The sequence below is a fragment of the Cydia fagiglandana genome, chromosome Z (assembly GCF_963556715.1).
Source record: "Cydia fagiglandana chromosome Z, ilCydFagi1.1, whole genome shotgun sequence".
NCBI lineage: Eukaryota > Metazoa > Arthropoda > Insecta > Lepidoptera > Tortricidae > Cydia > Cydia fagiglandana.
The window spans coordinates 9,683,685-9,701,030 of NC_085959.1; the positions used below are offsets into that span (position 1 = coordinate 9,683,685).

At 38.7% G+C, this 17,346-nt stretch overlaps 1 protein-coding gene across 3 annotated transcripts in view; it reads left to right on the top strand.

Moving 5' to 3' along the window:
* LOC134678297 (FH1/FH2 domain-containing protein 3) overlaps positions 1-17,346 on the top strand; it is a 105,992-nt gene that overhangs the window by 70,833 nt on the left and 17,813 nt on the right. For all 3 annotated transcript variants that reach the window (XM_063536790.1, XM_063536792.1, XM_063536791.1), the window contains 2 exons: positions 11,005-11,114; positions 16,930-16,988. In XM_063536790.1, the coding sequence (XP_063392860.1) occupies positions 11,005-11,114; positions 16,930-16,988 (169 nt within the window). The remainder of the gene's footprint in view (positions 1-11,004; positions 11,115-16,929; positions 16,989-17,346) is intronic.

The window sequence follows — 17,346 nt, forward strand, 5'->3', positions numbered from 1 at the left end:
ATTTTCCAAATTTGCCGCCTTTTTTACTGACCTGATGCTTGACCAACTATAGGCACTTATACGTGGGCCATACTGATCATTTCTGGATTATGATATGTGAGACGACTTATTTTTGTAAGTGGTCAGTACCGGAATTTTGAGTATGCCCTAAGTACTCCGTGTGCCGTGCCAAAAGGATGTGAATCAAATAACATGCATTATGTAAAACTATAACTACTGTTTATTAAATACATAATAACTAATAATAATATTATATAATATTATTAATATTTATATAAAAGTTTTCTTCCTCCTGGAGCTATAACTATATAAAATTACTTTATTATAAAATTAATAACTAATCTAAATTAAAATAAATCTAAACTATAACTTTGATTCTTTAGACTGTGTATAGATAATGTTGATTATCATCAAAAGTGGCCAAAAAGTCATTCAACTCAAATCAAAAGCGATTATTATGCGCGCGACGGCCGGCTTGGGACGTGTCTCCATTTGAACACTATTTTTATTCCTTCGATACTTATCCCATTCTATCATGCATTAAACTAAACTCTTTAAATTGTATCCTTATTGGACGAAGGCTTAGTTGTCATATTTATTATAATTATTTAATATGTACAACATTTTAGTCGATTGAATTAATACTTAGCTATTAAATTCATTCAAAATAAATTTATAACGTGATATGTAGTGTAGGCACAGAATAAATAATAGTACTAGGTACAGAAGACTCACTCTCTAACAAAGCGTGTCTGTTACGATCAGACCAGATATGTCCGTTAGGTGGCGACAGCGCTAAGCGCGGCTAGCCACCAAAATTGGTCTGGAACGGATGTACTTTTAGCTACCTGTAGCAAAGCGACGAAATCGCGGAGTGAGCCACGCGATGTAGGTAACTATTTATTAGCTGCATAAAATGAAAATAAATATGGAATAATCTGGCAGTGAATGAAAAATGCTGCTGATAAATACGTAATTTTTGAGTGATGATAATAATATAATGAATCATGACATTAAAGCTCTCCAAGGGGCCTCTACGTGTTGGATCTATATCCCCACGCAAGCCTATCAAAAGACCGGGATTTATAGGCCCGTGAAATCCAAAAGGAGACGCAAAATAATGAATCAAGCGAATTATTGTCAAGTGTTATTATTGTAACATTGATTGCGAATTATTGTAACATTTTCAGACCGTAGTAGATAGATAGGACTAGCAAATACAAACGTTATGCGCTGCCTCCCCTTATATTATTAGTTTAGACGTTACTAATTGGAAGTTACTAAGTATAAGTTTAGGTAGGTATGAATGCAAAATAATGCCAGTCGTTCAGAAGCCAATAAAGAGTCAGCCACACTTGCCTTGACTGCTCAAATGAGGACACGGTCTTATCGATAAAAATCGCATTTTATCTCTCTCGAAATACGTGACTCGTTTCAAAGCCCAGGTGTTTTCCTGAGCCTCTGAGTAATCGGGCTGAAAACGCATCCAATCTATTTTTACAAGCTTTTATTTTTCTCGCAATATTTAGTAGTTTATTTATACTCTGTATCTTTAGGTATTTAAATAAAAGTAAACAAATAATTTGTAAATTTTCGGGTAGTTATAACATTTATTGGTTAATCAACCAAATACAAAACCCTGGATCTGTCACTGAACTACCTGACCTTAACCTACATTATTTGATCGTGTAATGTTTTCATCTACCCTCAACTAAGGAGTCATTTGAGGGTAGATTTTGTTTTCTTTTATTTAAATACCTAAAGATACAGTCTATAGGTGAAATGTTGCAAGCAAAATATGACTAGATACATAAACCGTTTTGGCCCTACATAAGGGGACGTCCATTATTTACATAAGGCGTTCTCAACTTCTTAATCAGTGACTAATAGACCTAAATGACCTTAGACACGACCACTCTGCCAAGAGTGATACCGACGAAGAAGAGAATAGACCTAGTTCTTCACTTCAAGATGCTGAATAAAGTGATAATTGCCTAATTTATGTACCTACTTAAATATAGACATTTTATATGGAATTAAGGAACCTGCACCATAGAAACCCATTTTTAGTGTTCCGTACAAAACTTTGTTCCGTACAAAACTTTGTTCCGTACAAAACTTTGTTTACGGAACACTTATGGGATCACTTAGGTCTTGTTTTTTCTTGTTTAAAGAACCAGTTTTGTCTATGTCTATGTACGTATAGTTATTATTTCTGTATTTGTTCTGGAGGTCGCGGGTTCAAACCCCGGCTCGTACCAATGAGTTTTTCGGAACGTACTTATGTATTATGTACCTACGAAGTATCGTCATTTGATATTTACCATCCGCTTTTCGGTGAAGGAAAACATCGTGAGGAAACCGGACTAATCCCAATAAGGCCTAGGTTACCCTCTGGGTTGGAAGGTCGGATGGCAGTCAAAAACGTAGGGCCTAAGCCAATTCTTGGGATTAGTTGCCAAGCGGACCCCAGGCTCCCATGAGCCGTGACAAAATGCCGGGACAACGCGAGGTAGATGATGATTATTTAATTATTTTGTGTCATTGTGGCCTAACCTGTTAAACGTGTTAATCGAAACTGTCCGCTTCCGTTCTTCTGCTAAAAGACTGACACGTTAATTTTATCCCTACTTCCCGGTCCCAGTTTCGTGGGGAATAAGGGACACTATTCCGGGCCGCTCCAGATTTCACGCCACATTCCGATCGGGCAGCGAGCGGTCGACTCGCGCGAGAAAGAATGCGAGACACACAGACACAATCAGTCCAAATCTTTTTTTTTATATTATAGGATTTTTACACAAATTGACTAAGCCCCACGGTAAGCCCAAGAAGGCTTGTGTAATATATAAATACTTAAATACATATAAAACAACCACGACTCAGGAACAAATATCTGTATCATAACATAATACAAATAAATGCCCTTACCAGGATTCGAACCCGGGACCATTGGCTTCATAGACAGGGTCACTACCCACTAGGCCAGACAAGTCGTCAAATTCGAACGTGTATAGTCACCTGCAATGATATGTTACACAATGAAGGCCGTAAAAATATCTGACCCGATCTTATTTGTGGAACTACAGGGGGCCGATTTTTGAAATTCGACCGCTCGATTTCGTGAATTTCGGTCAATAATATCTCCACTACTAGGCATTAAAATTCTACTAGTAGAATTGAAAACGAGTGGGCAATACCCACTAGATTCCCAATTTCTATCGCTCGTATTTCAAAAATTAGCATTTGGCCATTTTCCACCGATTTTCGAGTGACGAAATCGAACGATCGAAATTCAAAAATCGGCCCCCAGGGTGAAATTTAATTCACTGGCCAAATTGAAACAACCGAAAGAACTCGAAAAAATATTAAACACGTGTTTTTTCTTTTAATACCGCTCAGTACATTTTTTTCGAAATAACTCATCATCAAGTTGTCCTAAAAACCTCGTACGTTATGGTGAACCGACAACTACCCACTACACCCGCTTCTCTCTTATCAGTTAAGGTCATTGACACCCCGCCCCTCCCGCTGTTTGCAATCGCGTCACCAATTATGAACCCTATTGCAGCGAGATTACCTACATAAGTTGCTAATTTTTCCTTTCATATTAACGGGCTTAGAACCGTCAAAATGCAAAGGCAACCCATTTTTTAACCGACTTCCAAATCCCAAAGGAGGAGGTTATCAATTCGGTTGTATGTTTGTTACTCCATATCTCCGTCATTACTGGACCGATTTTGAAAATTATTTTTTTGATTGTATGTATATGCATACAGATTGGTCCCGTTTTTGTCAAAATGCAGTTCTGATGATGGGATCCATGAGGAATCGACGGAACTCCTCAAATCTTAAAGGCATACATATGGTGATTTTTGTGTTTTTATCAACAAATCAAGCATATACATTCAAAAACGTGACATTTGATGAAGTGGAACTGCTGATGATGATCAGAACGGAACTCTTCAACGACGCATAGTTCACCTTTGGCGATTTGTCCTCTTCGTTATGTTTGTTAAGCAAGTTAAGTTTTTAAGCCACATTTCTGTCAAGCTCGAGTTCTGATGATGGGATCCATAAGGAATCGAGGGAACTCCTCAAATCTTAAAGGCATACGTATAGATTTTGTTGTATTTTCATCATAAAATCAAGCATTTACATTAAAAACTGTCGCATTTGATGAAGTGGAACTGCTGATGATGATCAGAACAGAACTCTTCAACGACGCATAGTACATGTTTGGTGATTTCGAATTTCGATTTTGACTTGGACTGGGACCCGGACTCATACCCGGATCCGGTTCGGACCCGAAGTCGGACTCGGACTCGGACCCGGACCCGGACTCGGACCCGGACTCGGACCCGGACTCGGACCCGGACTCGGACCCGGACTCGGACCCGGACTCGGACCCGGACTCTGACTCAGAGACCCGGACCTTGACCCGGAAAACCACTATGATACCTAAACTAAATAAACCACTATGATTACCTACCATTAAATGTGGGTATGATGATGCCAAACCCCTCCCGCTCAAACTCCCGTACACCGCACCGCATGCGCCGTTAAGTGGGTTAGGTTAGGTTTGAACTGCGATCCTCACAGAACCGAACAAAAGTGGGTTAGGTTTGGTTAGAACTGCGAGTCTTATAGAAACGAAATGCTACTAGAAAAGTGGGTTTGATTAGGTTCGAACTGCGATCCTCACAGAACCGAACTGCTATCAGAGAAGTGGGTTAGGTTAGGCTAGATAACTACGACCCTTACGGAAACGAAATGCTACTAGAAAGTAGGTACTGGTTTTACCTCCTTTTCTACATAGTGCACCATCTACCATAATCTTTCACCGGGCCCCATAGAAGTCGGTTTTTTTTTCTTAAAAATTATAATCTAAAATGTTATTTCTGACTAATGATTATTAACAAAACGTCCGTGGCTTAAAAACAATGAGTAAAAACTAGGTCAGGAATCTTTGCATTCAGGCGTATTTAAAAAATTGAATCAACTTACGTACATTTGATTAAAAATCGACGCAATTAACGAAAGTCCCACGAGATGGTACTCTTGGATTCAATCCTTGTCTGCGAAGGCGTGGAACGGATTCCATTTCGTATAATCTTAGTGCACCACGTAAACACTCACCACTTAATAAATAACACCGTACCACTTCGTAATATTCCCGGTTCGAAAACATTTTTTTTAACCTTAGTACGCGCGCGATTATTATTTTAAGGTTGGCGAGTGACGAGTGACTAATCATTTATGCTTACCGTTATGTTTACCGCTAGCGCGGAATGGTTTAGTTTAGTCTACCCTCGAAATTGATAAACCTGCCTACCATCGCCAACACTAACTGGGTGGACCCTATTGCAACGATTATAAGGTTTAGTGAAGGTCAGATAAGGGTTTTGCTGATGTTGTTGTTAAAACCTACTATTAGGTTTGTTTACATTTGTGGTAATAGGGTGACCATAACTCGTGGAAAATATTTAAAAATTGAAAAATGAAAATTAAAAAAAAGTGTATTCTTTTTTTTTCGCTAAATAGATTCCTTAAGTGTAACCTAGTGCCGGGAATGAATATGGCCAGTGATTTAAATTTCACCCTGTATAAGAGCGCGTCACATATTTTTGCGGCCATCGAAGAGTAATATATTATTGCAGGTGATTGTACCTGATATCAAAACGATATTCGAATCGTATTGGAATAATATCTTAGCAGTCATTCGCGCGTTCATTTCGCTCGGGTTTGTCTGTATTAGTGCGAGCGATATGCTGCTGCTTTACCCAAAAATATTCCTGAATGTATTTTAATCTGCACTAAATCAACAAATTAGGAAGGGATTTGTGGCATTAGTATTATAAGCTGACGAACCGTTTCATATTTTAAGGCAGGCAAATATTAATTATGTAGGTGCCCAACACCCCCAAATCCCCCAATCGTGAGGAAATCTGCATACATAGAATAATTTCAAAAGGTGTATGTGATGTCCCCAATCCGCATTGGGCTAGCGTGGGGATTATAGCCCAAGTCCTCTCGTGCGCGAGAGGAGGCCCGTGCCAAGCATTGGGACGTATATAGGCTGAATTATTATTATTTGTATTACATGTCATATTTCGGGACCATGGGGTCCCGGACCTTTGGAATGCACGCGTGGGGCCGAAGCCAACAGCACAGAGGGTAGTACTAATAGTTATAGCACAGAGGGTAGATATTATTATTATTATTTAGGTGCCCAACTACAATTAGGTACTCGAGGGTAAAACGATCCTTAGATACCTAAAGCTTTCAGTGTCTAAGTAATACTGGCTCGACTGAGTGTAACTCTCTCCCGCGTTTTGTATAACAGTCCCCGTATAAAAGCATTATTGGTTACCCTGGCGACCGGCCAACCGAGGACACGTGTGATGCACCGCTACTGACCACCTTGCCGCAGTAAAAAACGTAACTCACAGCGTTATTGGCTTTGACTCAATTGATGACTGTGCGTGCGACATGGTTCCAGCTTGAAAGATCGTATCGTATGGAATATTGTAAGCGCTCAGCATTCTTCGGGACAGCTTCACGGTCCAGTTACAATTTTTATTTTATTGTAAAAAAATATGTTCTTACTTAATTTCTACTATTATTCTTACGCTACGTCTTACGTAGGCGAACAACGCGCGAACGCGGCGCGGCGCGGCGCGGCGAAAGCGGCCGCCGCCGCGCCGCGCCGCGCCGCGCCGCGCCGCGCCGCCTGACATTCGCGTGCAAATCGCGCCGCACCGCGTTCGCAACGAGATCGCTTACGTAGGACACTTCTATGGGCATCAAAGGATTGATTTCGCCGCGCCGCGCCGCGCCGCGTTCGCGCGTTGTTCGCCTACGTAAGACGTAGCGTTACTATATTCTAGTCACTCGGACTAATACTGAAAATCGTCGTCATATTCATATTACTCATAGATTTGCGAGGTGTTGACACATTACAATTATTTTATGTGATAACTAAGGGAGTGTAGGAGTTAACCAAACAATATTTTTACAGGTACCTCTACCTATATTATACCTAATACTTAAACCTAAAAGTTGTTCAACAGAATTTGACGTCAAACCTTCGAAGTTGAAGATTTTTTGAGCACATGCGTATTCGCTTTGCTTAGGTATATTATTATACTTACCTCATAATATTATACAGTGGCCGACTCTTCAATACATCGATAAACATTGAATTTTACGACACCATAATAATATTTTGTTGCGTGGCGAATCTCAAGTGATGTCATCTTTGTATTGGCGTTTAAGTGTCAAGTCTAAAAATATCTGAATTATTGACAAATTAGTTGAGTAGATACATTTTGTGGCCTTAGCATTAGCAGTTATTAAGCTGAATCTATGGGAAATTGTTAAATATTTAGTTTAACTATTAATATAGTCATTGAGTTATGAATATTTTGGCGCTCCCGCTAGCCTTAAAATTCGTGCTGTATCCTACTGTATCAATTCATTTTGAATAATGCATTATTTCGTAGAAAAAAAAAGAAGTAGAAGAACTGTGAATAATTGAACCTAATCTGAAGCCCTTAGACGGCACGCGAACGCGCATGCGATTTTAGTTACATTGCGGACTGTGGATTACGTCCAATTCAACCGACCAATCATAACCCGCAATGGTATGAAACTCGCATGCGAGTTCTCGCATCGTCTAAATCAGCCCTTATTGTACGACTTTAACGCCATCTGTAGTAAAGCCAAGGAATTATAATGTCAGCATATGAAACAAACAAACCGCTCGCTGCTCACATGTGCAACATACATGCACAAGTGTTAAGGCCGGAACGCAGGAGGCGCTGCAACTGCAACACGTAATGTACAGTCGGTTCCCTAACATAAGTATCCACTTTTCTATACAACTAATATGGCAACTTGGATACTTAAGTTGGCAACCGACCGTACAGTCAGCAGCATTCTAACAGCTACAGACAGAAGCCAAGTGGCTACATGATGACTGATGAGAATTTTATGAATTTTAAGGTCATTTTTCATTCCTAACCAACGTGGCTACTTCTGCACCTGACTGTGCACACTTACAAAATATTCAAAAATATATTTATTTTTTCAATACGAATACCTAGGTATTATAGAATCAAACTTAAATTTCTATGAATATAATTCAGTTTTATTAATTACTCTAATAAGGAATAAGGATGAGCTTATTCACGTATTTGCAGTAACACAATCGTATTCCCTCCGAAAACATATCTGACAGTTCTAAAAAAAAAACACATGAACCACAGATTATAAAGCCGGGAGCATGTACATCAAATGTTTGAAATGACTACACGGTTTTACCAGTACAAGACCAGGATATTCACTACTGTGACTCTTACAGTATGAAAAAATCGTATGGCGAAACATACTACTAGCTATCTTCTATCTATACATACGAGCCCCGATGCAAATTATTTCGTCTAGTTCCACGCAACAATTTTGTTTATTTTAATAAATTTTAGACATGAACATAAAATGACCCAGTAATGGGAACCATAATAGCAATGTTTAATGTAGTTTATTTTGATCTTATAATAAAATTGCATGAGACTTTTATTGCTGAAAAAAAAGGACTTTTCAAAAACGTTGTCCAAATCATATTGTCCTCTCCTACAGCACTGCTGCATGCATGGGCTCTAAACAAAATTGTCAGTACATTGGCAGAGCCCTATTGCTTTCCCTAGTAATAGCCCTTTTCACATATGTTGTAATCCTACCCGTCAATAAAAAAATAAAAAAACATGATTATTTCCTTTCAGTACAAAAGATATTTCTTGTGTTTGGATTTAGTTATTGCAGAGTATTATCATATAAAATTAAATTACATTAGTATAAGCATTAAATATTAGTAATTTTTAAACAAAAACATTATTTTTGAACAAACGCGAGAACCTCAAAAAATGGTCTCACTAGACGAAAACATATGCATCGGGGCTCGTATAATAAAGCTGTAGAGGGTCAAAAGTCTGTACATGGAAGATATTTGAAAAAAAGTTGGCTGGGGGCACTTAGAATTGATAACAGAACACGTTCCAACAGTTTTTAGAATTTTTGTATGTTTGTCTGTTTATCTGTTTGTCTGTTTATTTGAACGCGCATCACATGAAAACGGCTGAATGGATTTTGATGCAAACTTTACTAATCTGTCGAGAAAATCTCCGGCCAGGTTATAGACTATCAAAATTCAACCGTTAAAAGGGGGGGTAGCCACAACACTCGCTTGATTTAAGTTTGCCCCTGAATCTTATGGCGCTACTTAGGAAGGAGGGGCAAACTTTTTTCAAATATCTGCTACCACTATTGAGTACCCTGGTAAACTAACAGATGGCGCTGAATTTGATACGGTAGTGACATGAATAGCCACCGAGGGAGATTTTTGCCAAATTAACTCTAAATTTAGATGAGGGGGTACGGACATCAACAAATTTAATTGAATAATTATGTCGATTTAATAATATACAACAAAATTAAACGACAGTAAATTAATTACCCCTCATTGCACAGTGCCATCTTTTTCACGACTACCCGAAAAAAAGAGAGAGAGAGTGTATTGTGTTTTCAGCGTTCGTGTTTGTATGTAGGTATATATTTATCTATCTGAGTTTCTTTATTACACCTTAACTTCTGAATGCCTTAACCTTAGCCCGACGTACGTGATACGCTGTACGCTTACCAAAGCCGTAGCCATAGTCAAACCTTCGGACCAGTGCCGGATTAACCAATAAGCAAAACAAGCACGTGCTTGGGCACCACGTTGAGGGGGGCACCAAAATGCCGGGTTGAAAAAGTAGAACAAATTTTAAAATTAGGGACAGACACATCGTTTTTACCACACGATTTAAAAAAAAAATTAATCTTAATGACCCTAGGGAGAGGAGGCACCATGGTCTAGAAATGCTTAGGGCACCAAAATATCTTAATCCGGCACTGCTACGGACTGAACCCCACGTATAGTCCGTAGGTTTCAAACAGAGCCCGACGGCTAATCCTATTGTCTATTGGTAAGTAAAACCGCCGTGCCACGTGCCACAACCACCTGCATAAAAAATACAGTACTTCGGTTACTGAGTACCGTCGAGTCGAACACTACAGAACCAGTCTAAAATGTGTCATCGAGATGCGTAACAAAGGCGCGTTATCGGAGAGCGCACCTACACTGGTTTTTTGAGCGTTGGACTAGCCCGCGCTCAGGTGCCAGATAGAATGAGTAAGACCCTTTTTTGCAGGTAAGTAGCACGTGCGGTTTTACTTAACAATAGACAATAGGATTAGCCGTCGGGCTCTGTTTGAAACCTACGAACTATACGTGTCGCGCTGTACGCGTTCCAAAGCCGGGCGCCTACGGCACCCTCATACTAAAAATGTCGGGCGTAGACCGACGTACGTGATACGCTGTACGCGTTCCAAAGCCGGGCGCCTCCCTCATACTCAAAGCGTCGGGCGTAACCCGACGTACGTGAGACGCTGTACGCTAGCCAAAGTTGGGCGCCGAAGGCACCCTCATACTCAAAAATGTCGGGCTAAGACCGACGCACGTGGCGCGCTGAATGCGTTCCAAAGCCGGGCTTCTTTGGCGCCCTCATACTAAAAGAGTCGGGAATTGCCCGACGTATGTGGCGCACTGCACGCGGTCCAAAGCTAGGCGACTTCGACTTTCTCATACTAAAGAGTCGGGCGTAGTCGGACTACTACAAATCGCGCTCTAAAAAGTATGAAACAATAAGATAGAATTATTTTAAGAAATTATCATGCAGGAAATTATAAATGTTATAATTTTTTGAATAAAAAAATACAGCGTAATGTAATTTACTATTTTTTATATATTTAGCAGCTTACTGACACAAACCGAATTCCACGCGGGCGGAGCCGCGGGCACAGCTAGTATAAAATAAAAGGATTACTTATGAACAAAATTCCCGTGAAGGCATACCGCTTGTATACAACGAAAGACGCTAATTATTAACAAAGTATTTTTGTCAACAGTTGGACGACGCGACCCTGCAGGTGTTCAAAGATGGCGACTACGGGCCGTACCTCGACCTGGACTCCACGCTCAACGAGCAAGACGAGGAGCTGGAGGGCCTGCAAGAGAGGTACGCCTATACACCATCTACTTGCAGACCGCTGCAGAGACGGACGACGCGACCCGTCAGGTGTTCTGAGATGGCGACTATCCGTAATCCGTCCGTTTTGTCATAAGGAAAGCCTTCTTTCTTCCACATCTTTATTCGTAATGTGAGGAGAACACCTTTTTTCAGCGTCAGTAAGATGAGGGCATCCAGTAAACTCTTAAGTGGCAGCTTCAAGGTCTACATAGAAACGGCCACATGCGAATTGTGACGTCACAACTCGTCACAGTCAGTGGGGCCCTGGTTGAATGGATATGCGTACGCGCGGCCCCGCTGGTGCACTTCCTCTTGCCCCCTATCCCCCCCTGCTCGTCAATGAACGGTGTAGCCCACCATCCATTAGGACAATTTTGATACTGGCACTATTGACCAATACTTACAACTCCATTGTGCTGATTTTACCCGACTTCGGCAACAGCAGAGTAAACAGGGACTTTTAAGAATCTATGAACTGTAAAATGTGCCTACTTTGCTCCAAAATTGGATATATAAAATATTTTTTAAATTATTATATTTATTATATGTTTGCATTTTAAACTCTCGCGTTTTGTACACATATTTAATTACACAAACGGGCAAACGGCCGTTTCACGAATCACGGGATTGAGCTACATAAAGTCCTCTCCAACGAGTGACACTATTATCCGCAGATCGTGACTTCGTGAGAGAGGCGATTGAAATTAAAAAACACCCTATAAATTTAAATCGAGAGGACGGGTACAAATTATCGTCTACTTGTGGGTCAGTGATTCAAATGTTGAAACCAGCGGATATATCTCCGGACCAGTGTACGGATACTGTGAGTGTTGCGTGTCGTGCCGTGGACAATAAACATTAAACTTTAACGGGTAGCTGCAATTTCTTTGTCTACCCCGAACATTTTTATAAACTAATTTCGGGTAGTTTAGTGGTGTTTTATTCATATCTCCGTTGATATTTGTTGGGACGTCAGTCTTTCCGTGACCACAGATGGTGCAACTCAGCTGAAACGTCGGAATTAAAGGTGAAAACAATGAAATTATATCGCGGTAGACCCGTTTGTGTAGTTAAATATGTTTTCATTTATATGCAGATTTAAAGTAGACCATCACTAATATCAATGAGATGAACACTAAAATGAGATTGTGATATACAGTGAAACCTGGATAAGTGGGATCTCAAGGGACGAGCAAATTTGTCTCACTTAAAGAGGTTTTCCACTTACCCAGGCTCCCAGTTAGCCAGGTACAAATAAATTTCTGTCTCATTTACAGAGGGTTCCATTAATAGAGGTGAGAATATAGTATATTTCAGTTATAGAGGTGGTAAATAAGGTATTTAGTAATTATCTTTAAAAATAAATAAGGTAAAATACTCCTTGTCCCTAAATATTTTTAAGTCTGTTTAAATATTTATTTGAATTTATTTTGAATGATTCTCCAAAGGATAGATATTTCAAAATTACATAAATTAAATTTGATACGGACTTCATTGCGTATTAGAAATTTAATAAATGAAAATTTATTTTTTCGTGTTACGTATCAAAATTTCAGCTTTCGTTTCGATAGTCTTAACTACTTACATAAATTAACTAAATCAAACTTGAAGTTGTTTAGACACAATTACGCAAATGCAGAATTTGTGGATAGACTAAGAAGAGTTAGTAAGAATACGGAAATTGTTCAATGAAGTCCAAGTTAGAGAGGTCATAGATTGACGTTATCTCAGATACAGAAGTCAATTCCCTAAAAATTCTAAAAACCAATTAGGAAAATGTAATCTTATAAATATAGTCTCAGTAAAAGAGGTAAAATACACTCTCTGTCTCAATTATAGAGGTAAATGTGACTATAAAATCACAACAACGAATCCCAGTTATAGAGGTTCGTTTTTTCTCAGTAACGGAGGTAATTCAGTGCTAAAGTGTCGGGACCGCACCATGAGTCCCAGCTATAGAGGTTTCTCACTTATCCAGGTCCCACTTAACCAGGTTTCACTGTATTAGTTTTCATATATAAAAACTATTGAAGAACACTTACCCAGTGGGGAGTAAAGTAACTAAAAGAAGGCACATTTAAAATCTCCTCTACACGATGGGCCAGCGCCGGCCACTCCAAGGGACGCAGCCATGCGGTAGAATGAGATAGCAATTTGACTTGCTCCCTCTAACGCATAAATGCGTCCCTTGGAGTGGCCGGCGTTGGCCCATCGTATAGAGGAGCCATAACAGTTATGTAGGTAAGGTATATACTTATATTATGGGATATTTTTGGTTGTCCAAATCATATTGTCCTCTCCTACAGCACTGCTGCATGCATGGGCTCGAAACAAAATTGTCAGTACATTGGCAGAGCCCTATTGCTTTCCCTAGTAATAGCCCTTTTCACATATGTTGTAATCCTACCCGTCAATAAAAAAATATCAAAAACATGATTTTTTTCCTTTCAGTACAAAAGATATTTCTTGTGTTCGGATTTAGTTATTGCAGAGTATTATCATATAAAATTAAATTACATTAGTATAAGCATTAAATATTAGTAATTTTTAAACAAAAACATTATTTTTGAACAAACGCGAGAACCTCAAAAAATGGTCTCACTAGACGAAAACATATGCATCGGGGCTCGTACTAGTTTCTTCACTCTGCTTTGTTTAAAAATTAAATAACTATTATATTGTATCCAACTGTATAGGTGAAAGGTAACCTTTCACTGATACCTACCTATAGGCTATAGGTAACTATAGATGGTCAAGCAGATCTTGTCAGTAGAAAAAGGCGGCATATTTGAAAAATGTAGGCGCGAAGGGATATCTACTCATAGAAAATTTGAAATGCGTGCCTTGCTTGACCATCTATTTACCTATTCGTATCTGTGCCGAAATATAATCAATTACATTATTTAGTTGAAGCGGTATACATTTGTGCTATAACTACTCGTATAATAGATATGATTTCATCTTGAATATTTAAAATATAGTATTTTGCACATCGCTTGGGTACAGTGACAGGTATACATCAATACATATTTTCAATGTGTTGCGTTTTAAGGTTGTCAATTTTATGAAGTAGACTTGAGGGTTGACGATAACATGACTTGATCAAATACTGTAGGTTAAAGTCAGGTCGTTCAGTGACTGATCCATGCGGTTTTGTATTTGGTTGGTTAACGAATAAATGTTAAAACTACCCGAAAATGTACAAATTGTTTGTTTAAATACTTTTATTTAAATACCTAAATATACAGATACTATACAAAAAATATGGGATATTTAATTATATACCTAAGGTCCTGGCGGGTTCAGGAGTGTACCGGGGCCGGTTTAATAAAAGTATACATAGTTCCACGTCAAATTAAAGTAGGGTGCCCATATTGTTGGACATTGATTCACATTTCGGTCTAATACTACAAAAAATATTGTAGATACTTATACCTTTCTATTTCGATTTTCTAAACTAAAAACGTTTAAAAACATGTACCTACATAAACTTGGTTTTGCTACCTTTTGAATTGTGAAACCATAATTATTAAATTAAATTTAATAGATAATAATAACTTCCACTTCTTTTTATAATGTTAAATATAATTGCATTAATAACATTTATTTGACGCTGTGATCTAATTACTGTCAATTTAGTATGTGACGTGTATGGCTAATTATATTTACAAAAACTATATGACCAATTCTATCTATAGAAAGCCGAAGCGAAACCGTGAGTGCGTCGCGTCGGTTTTTCGAGCCGATGAAGGTGAACCCGCGCAAAAACTGGGTCTCGCGCACACAATGCACTTGCACTGCGGCTACAGGCTGCTCTTATTATAAAATTGTAATAGAAATAGAAATATAAATTTATTTGCTAGAAATGTGGTAGGTACAGAAATTTGATGTTAACATGCAATTTTGCGAGTTCAGCACATTTTAGGCATGCAAATTATGTTCTGTTTTAACCTATATTATACTATATTCATTATTTGCAAACTATATTTACATAATCTGGGGACACGGCCATGCCAAGACGAGACATATCATATTACTCACCATCGCAGAGTGGCAAATATAAATCATTAATTTAAATCTACATCTTGATATAAATATTTCAAATTAAGCAAAAGTCAACATAACAAAATAAGAAATAAAAATAGTTTTAAATGTCTAAAAATACCTCCTGTACTGTAGCGCAAACCTCCGGATGACCCCTGCACGACGTCTTACTTAGGTAGGTAGGTACAGTAGGTACCTCTGTTTCGAACAACAACTAATCGATGTTTTCATGATAACAACTCAACTTTAGTGAAACAACAGCTCATTCGTTTTTAGAATGTTCCGTATTTACCTAAAAAACTATATATGGCCAGGTCGTAAATTCCCATCGGTTGAGAATTAGTAAATCTATCGCTGGTCATTTGGAGCAAGGAGGATATCTTCTACTTTTATTGCGTCTAATAGGCACCCTGGTACTTACTACACTTTGCAAACGGTGCGTCAACTTCTTTCATGCCGTGTATAGCCAATCTCTTAATTCAGGATAATAAAATGATGCGTTATCCCTATCCCGATCGCAAACGAGGCCATCCTACCGCATCCAGTCGCTCGTCCGGCCGAGCGAGCCGCGACATTTATATCTGAACAAGTGAACACCCCGTATGTAATAGAAAATGGATGTGCAAGATCTTGCCGATGAGCCGGTGGGACAGAGTGACTCGAGCATCGCGGAGATAGAGGAATTGTGGTTGACGTGCTTGCTGGTGCCAGACATGCTCGAGGACGATGAAGACATGTGAGGGTTTTTGTGTTTTCTCCTCTTTGGTTCCGTGATTTTGTGTTGTGTGGGACTTTGCAGGATTGTTGGTTTTTAAAGTAATGAAGTGGCATACAATATTAACTTAGCTTATAAAATGTACCTAACATTTTATAAGCTCCCTTTGGTTGCGGGTCGCATTAAATTTTAATATTTTATTTCGGATTTATTATTTGTTTTATTCTAGTACGATAAATATAATTCATGCTCTGAACCATTTTGGTTTAAAGATAAACGTTTCTAGTGGGAATACCTACCTGATTCGTGATTACAATTGCAAACGGTAATGCGGATATGAATCGGAGCCAAAACATCGGTCAACTCATGTCGGTCAAAGAACTATCAAGGTTTTCGTAACTCATTTTTTATTTTTGTCTTAAAAAATGTCTACTTGCCACAAAAAAATGGTACAGCAAGTAAAATATGATAATTTCACTGATCACATTTTTATGCTAGTGGGAGGGCTCAATCTTTGGCCTAAAAATTAAGTAAGTTATAACAGTGTGTTCTTAAGCTTGACGTATTTTGTTAGCAGTTGCAAGAAAGTAAGCAAGACTTGTGAAATGTCTCAATGGTGGCTCCACAAGTACACAATGACAGAGGGATACTGGAAGATCAGGTTTTTTCCTGCCTTTTTTTTCAGGTCTTTAATGGTCAGGGTCTATACTTAGTAGTCGTTAAGTTTCCAAAATTCTGAAATAGCCACTAGGAAAATGTTCTAATACTTCTCATATTTTATGTACCTATAGGAATCCAAATTTCCATTTCCAAAATGAAAGTTTCCTTTGTTTCTCGTAAAATTTACCTGAAATAACCGACAACTTTTCCAATTTTCCGGTAATTTACCGCAAATTGCACATCTGTAATGCGAGCGCAACAATGTGTCAAACCTAGGTTATTATTTATACATCTCCATATCCTAACGGTAAGCCTTTTCTAGTGAAAATCCTTTCACTAGAAAAGGTTACGAAAATTATTACAATAATGTTATTTTGTCCACAGTCGGAAGAACGCAATCATTCTGCGAACGCAGCTATCGGTGCGGGTGCATGCCATCATTGGTGAGTATCCTCATTATACAATTCCATCCACCCTTCCCAGCAAATCGACAAGCAATAAGCGTGGGTACATTTTAATTTAGATTTACCTGTCTTGGTGTCGCTCGGCTCGGCCATCAAATATCGCATAAATTCACAATTTATTGATTAAATAACTTAGCGTTATTAGCGTTAGTTCGGCACAAAAAAAACGTTAGTTTGAGAAGTCCCAATGTGGCATCGCAATGTCGATATAATGAATGAGATCCGAGGTACCTAAACGTAATAAAACAACGTAACAGTCATTATCGAGTTTGTGCTGTATAATCAGTCTTAATTAATACTGATATCAAACAATATGTTATTGACAAAAAATTGTCTG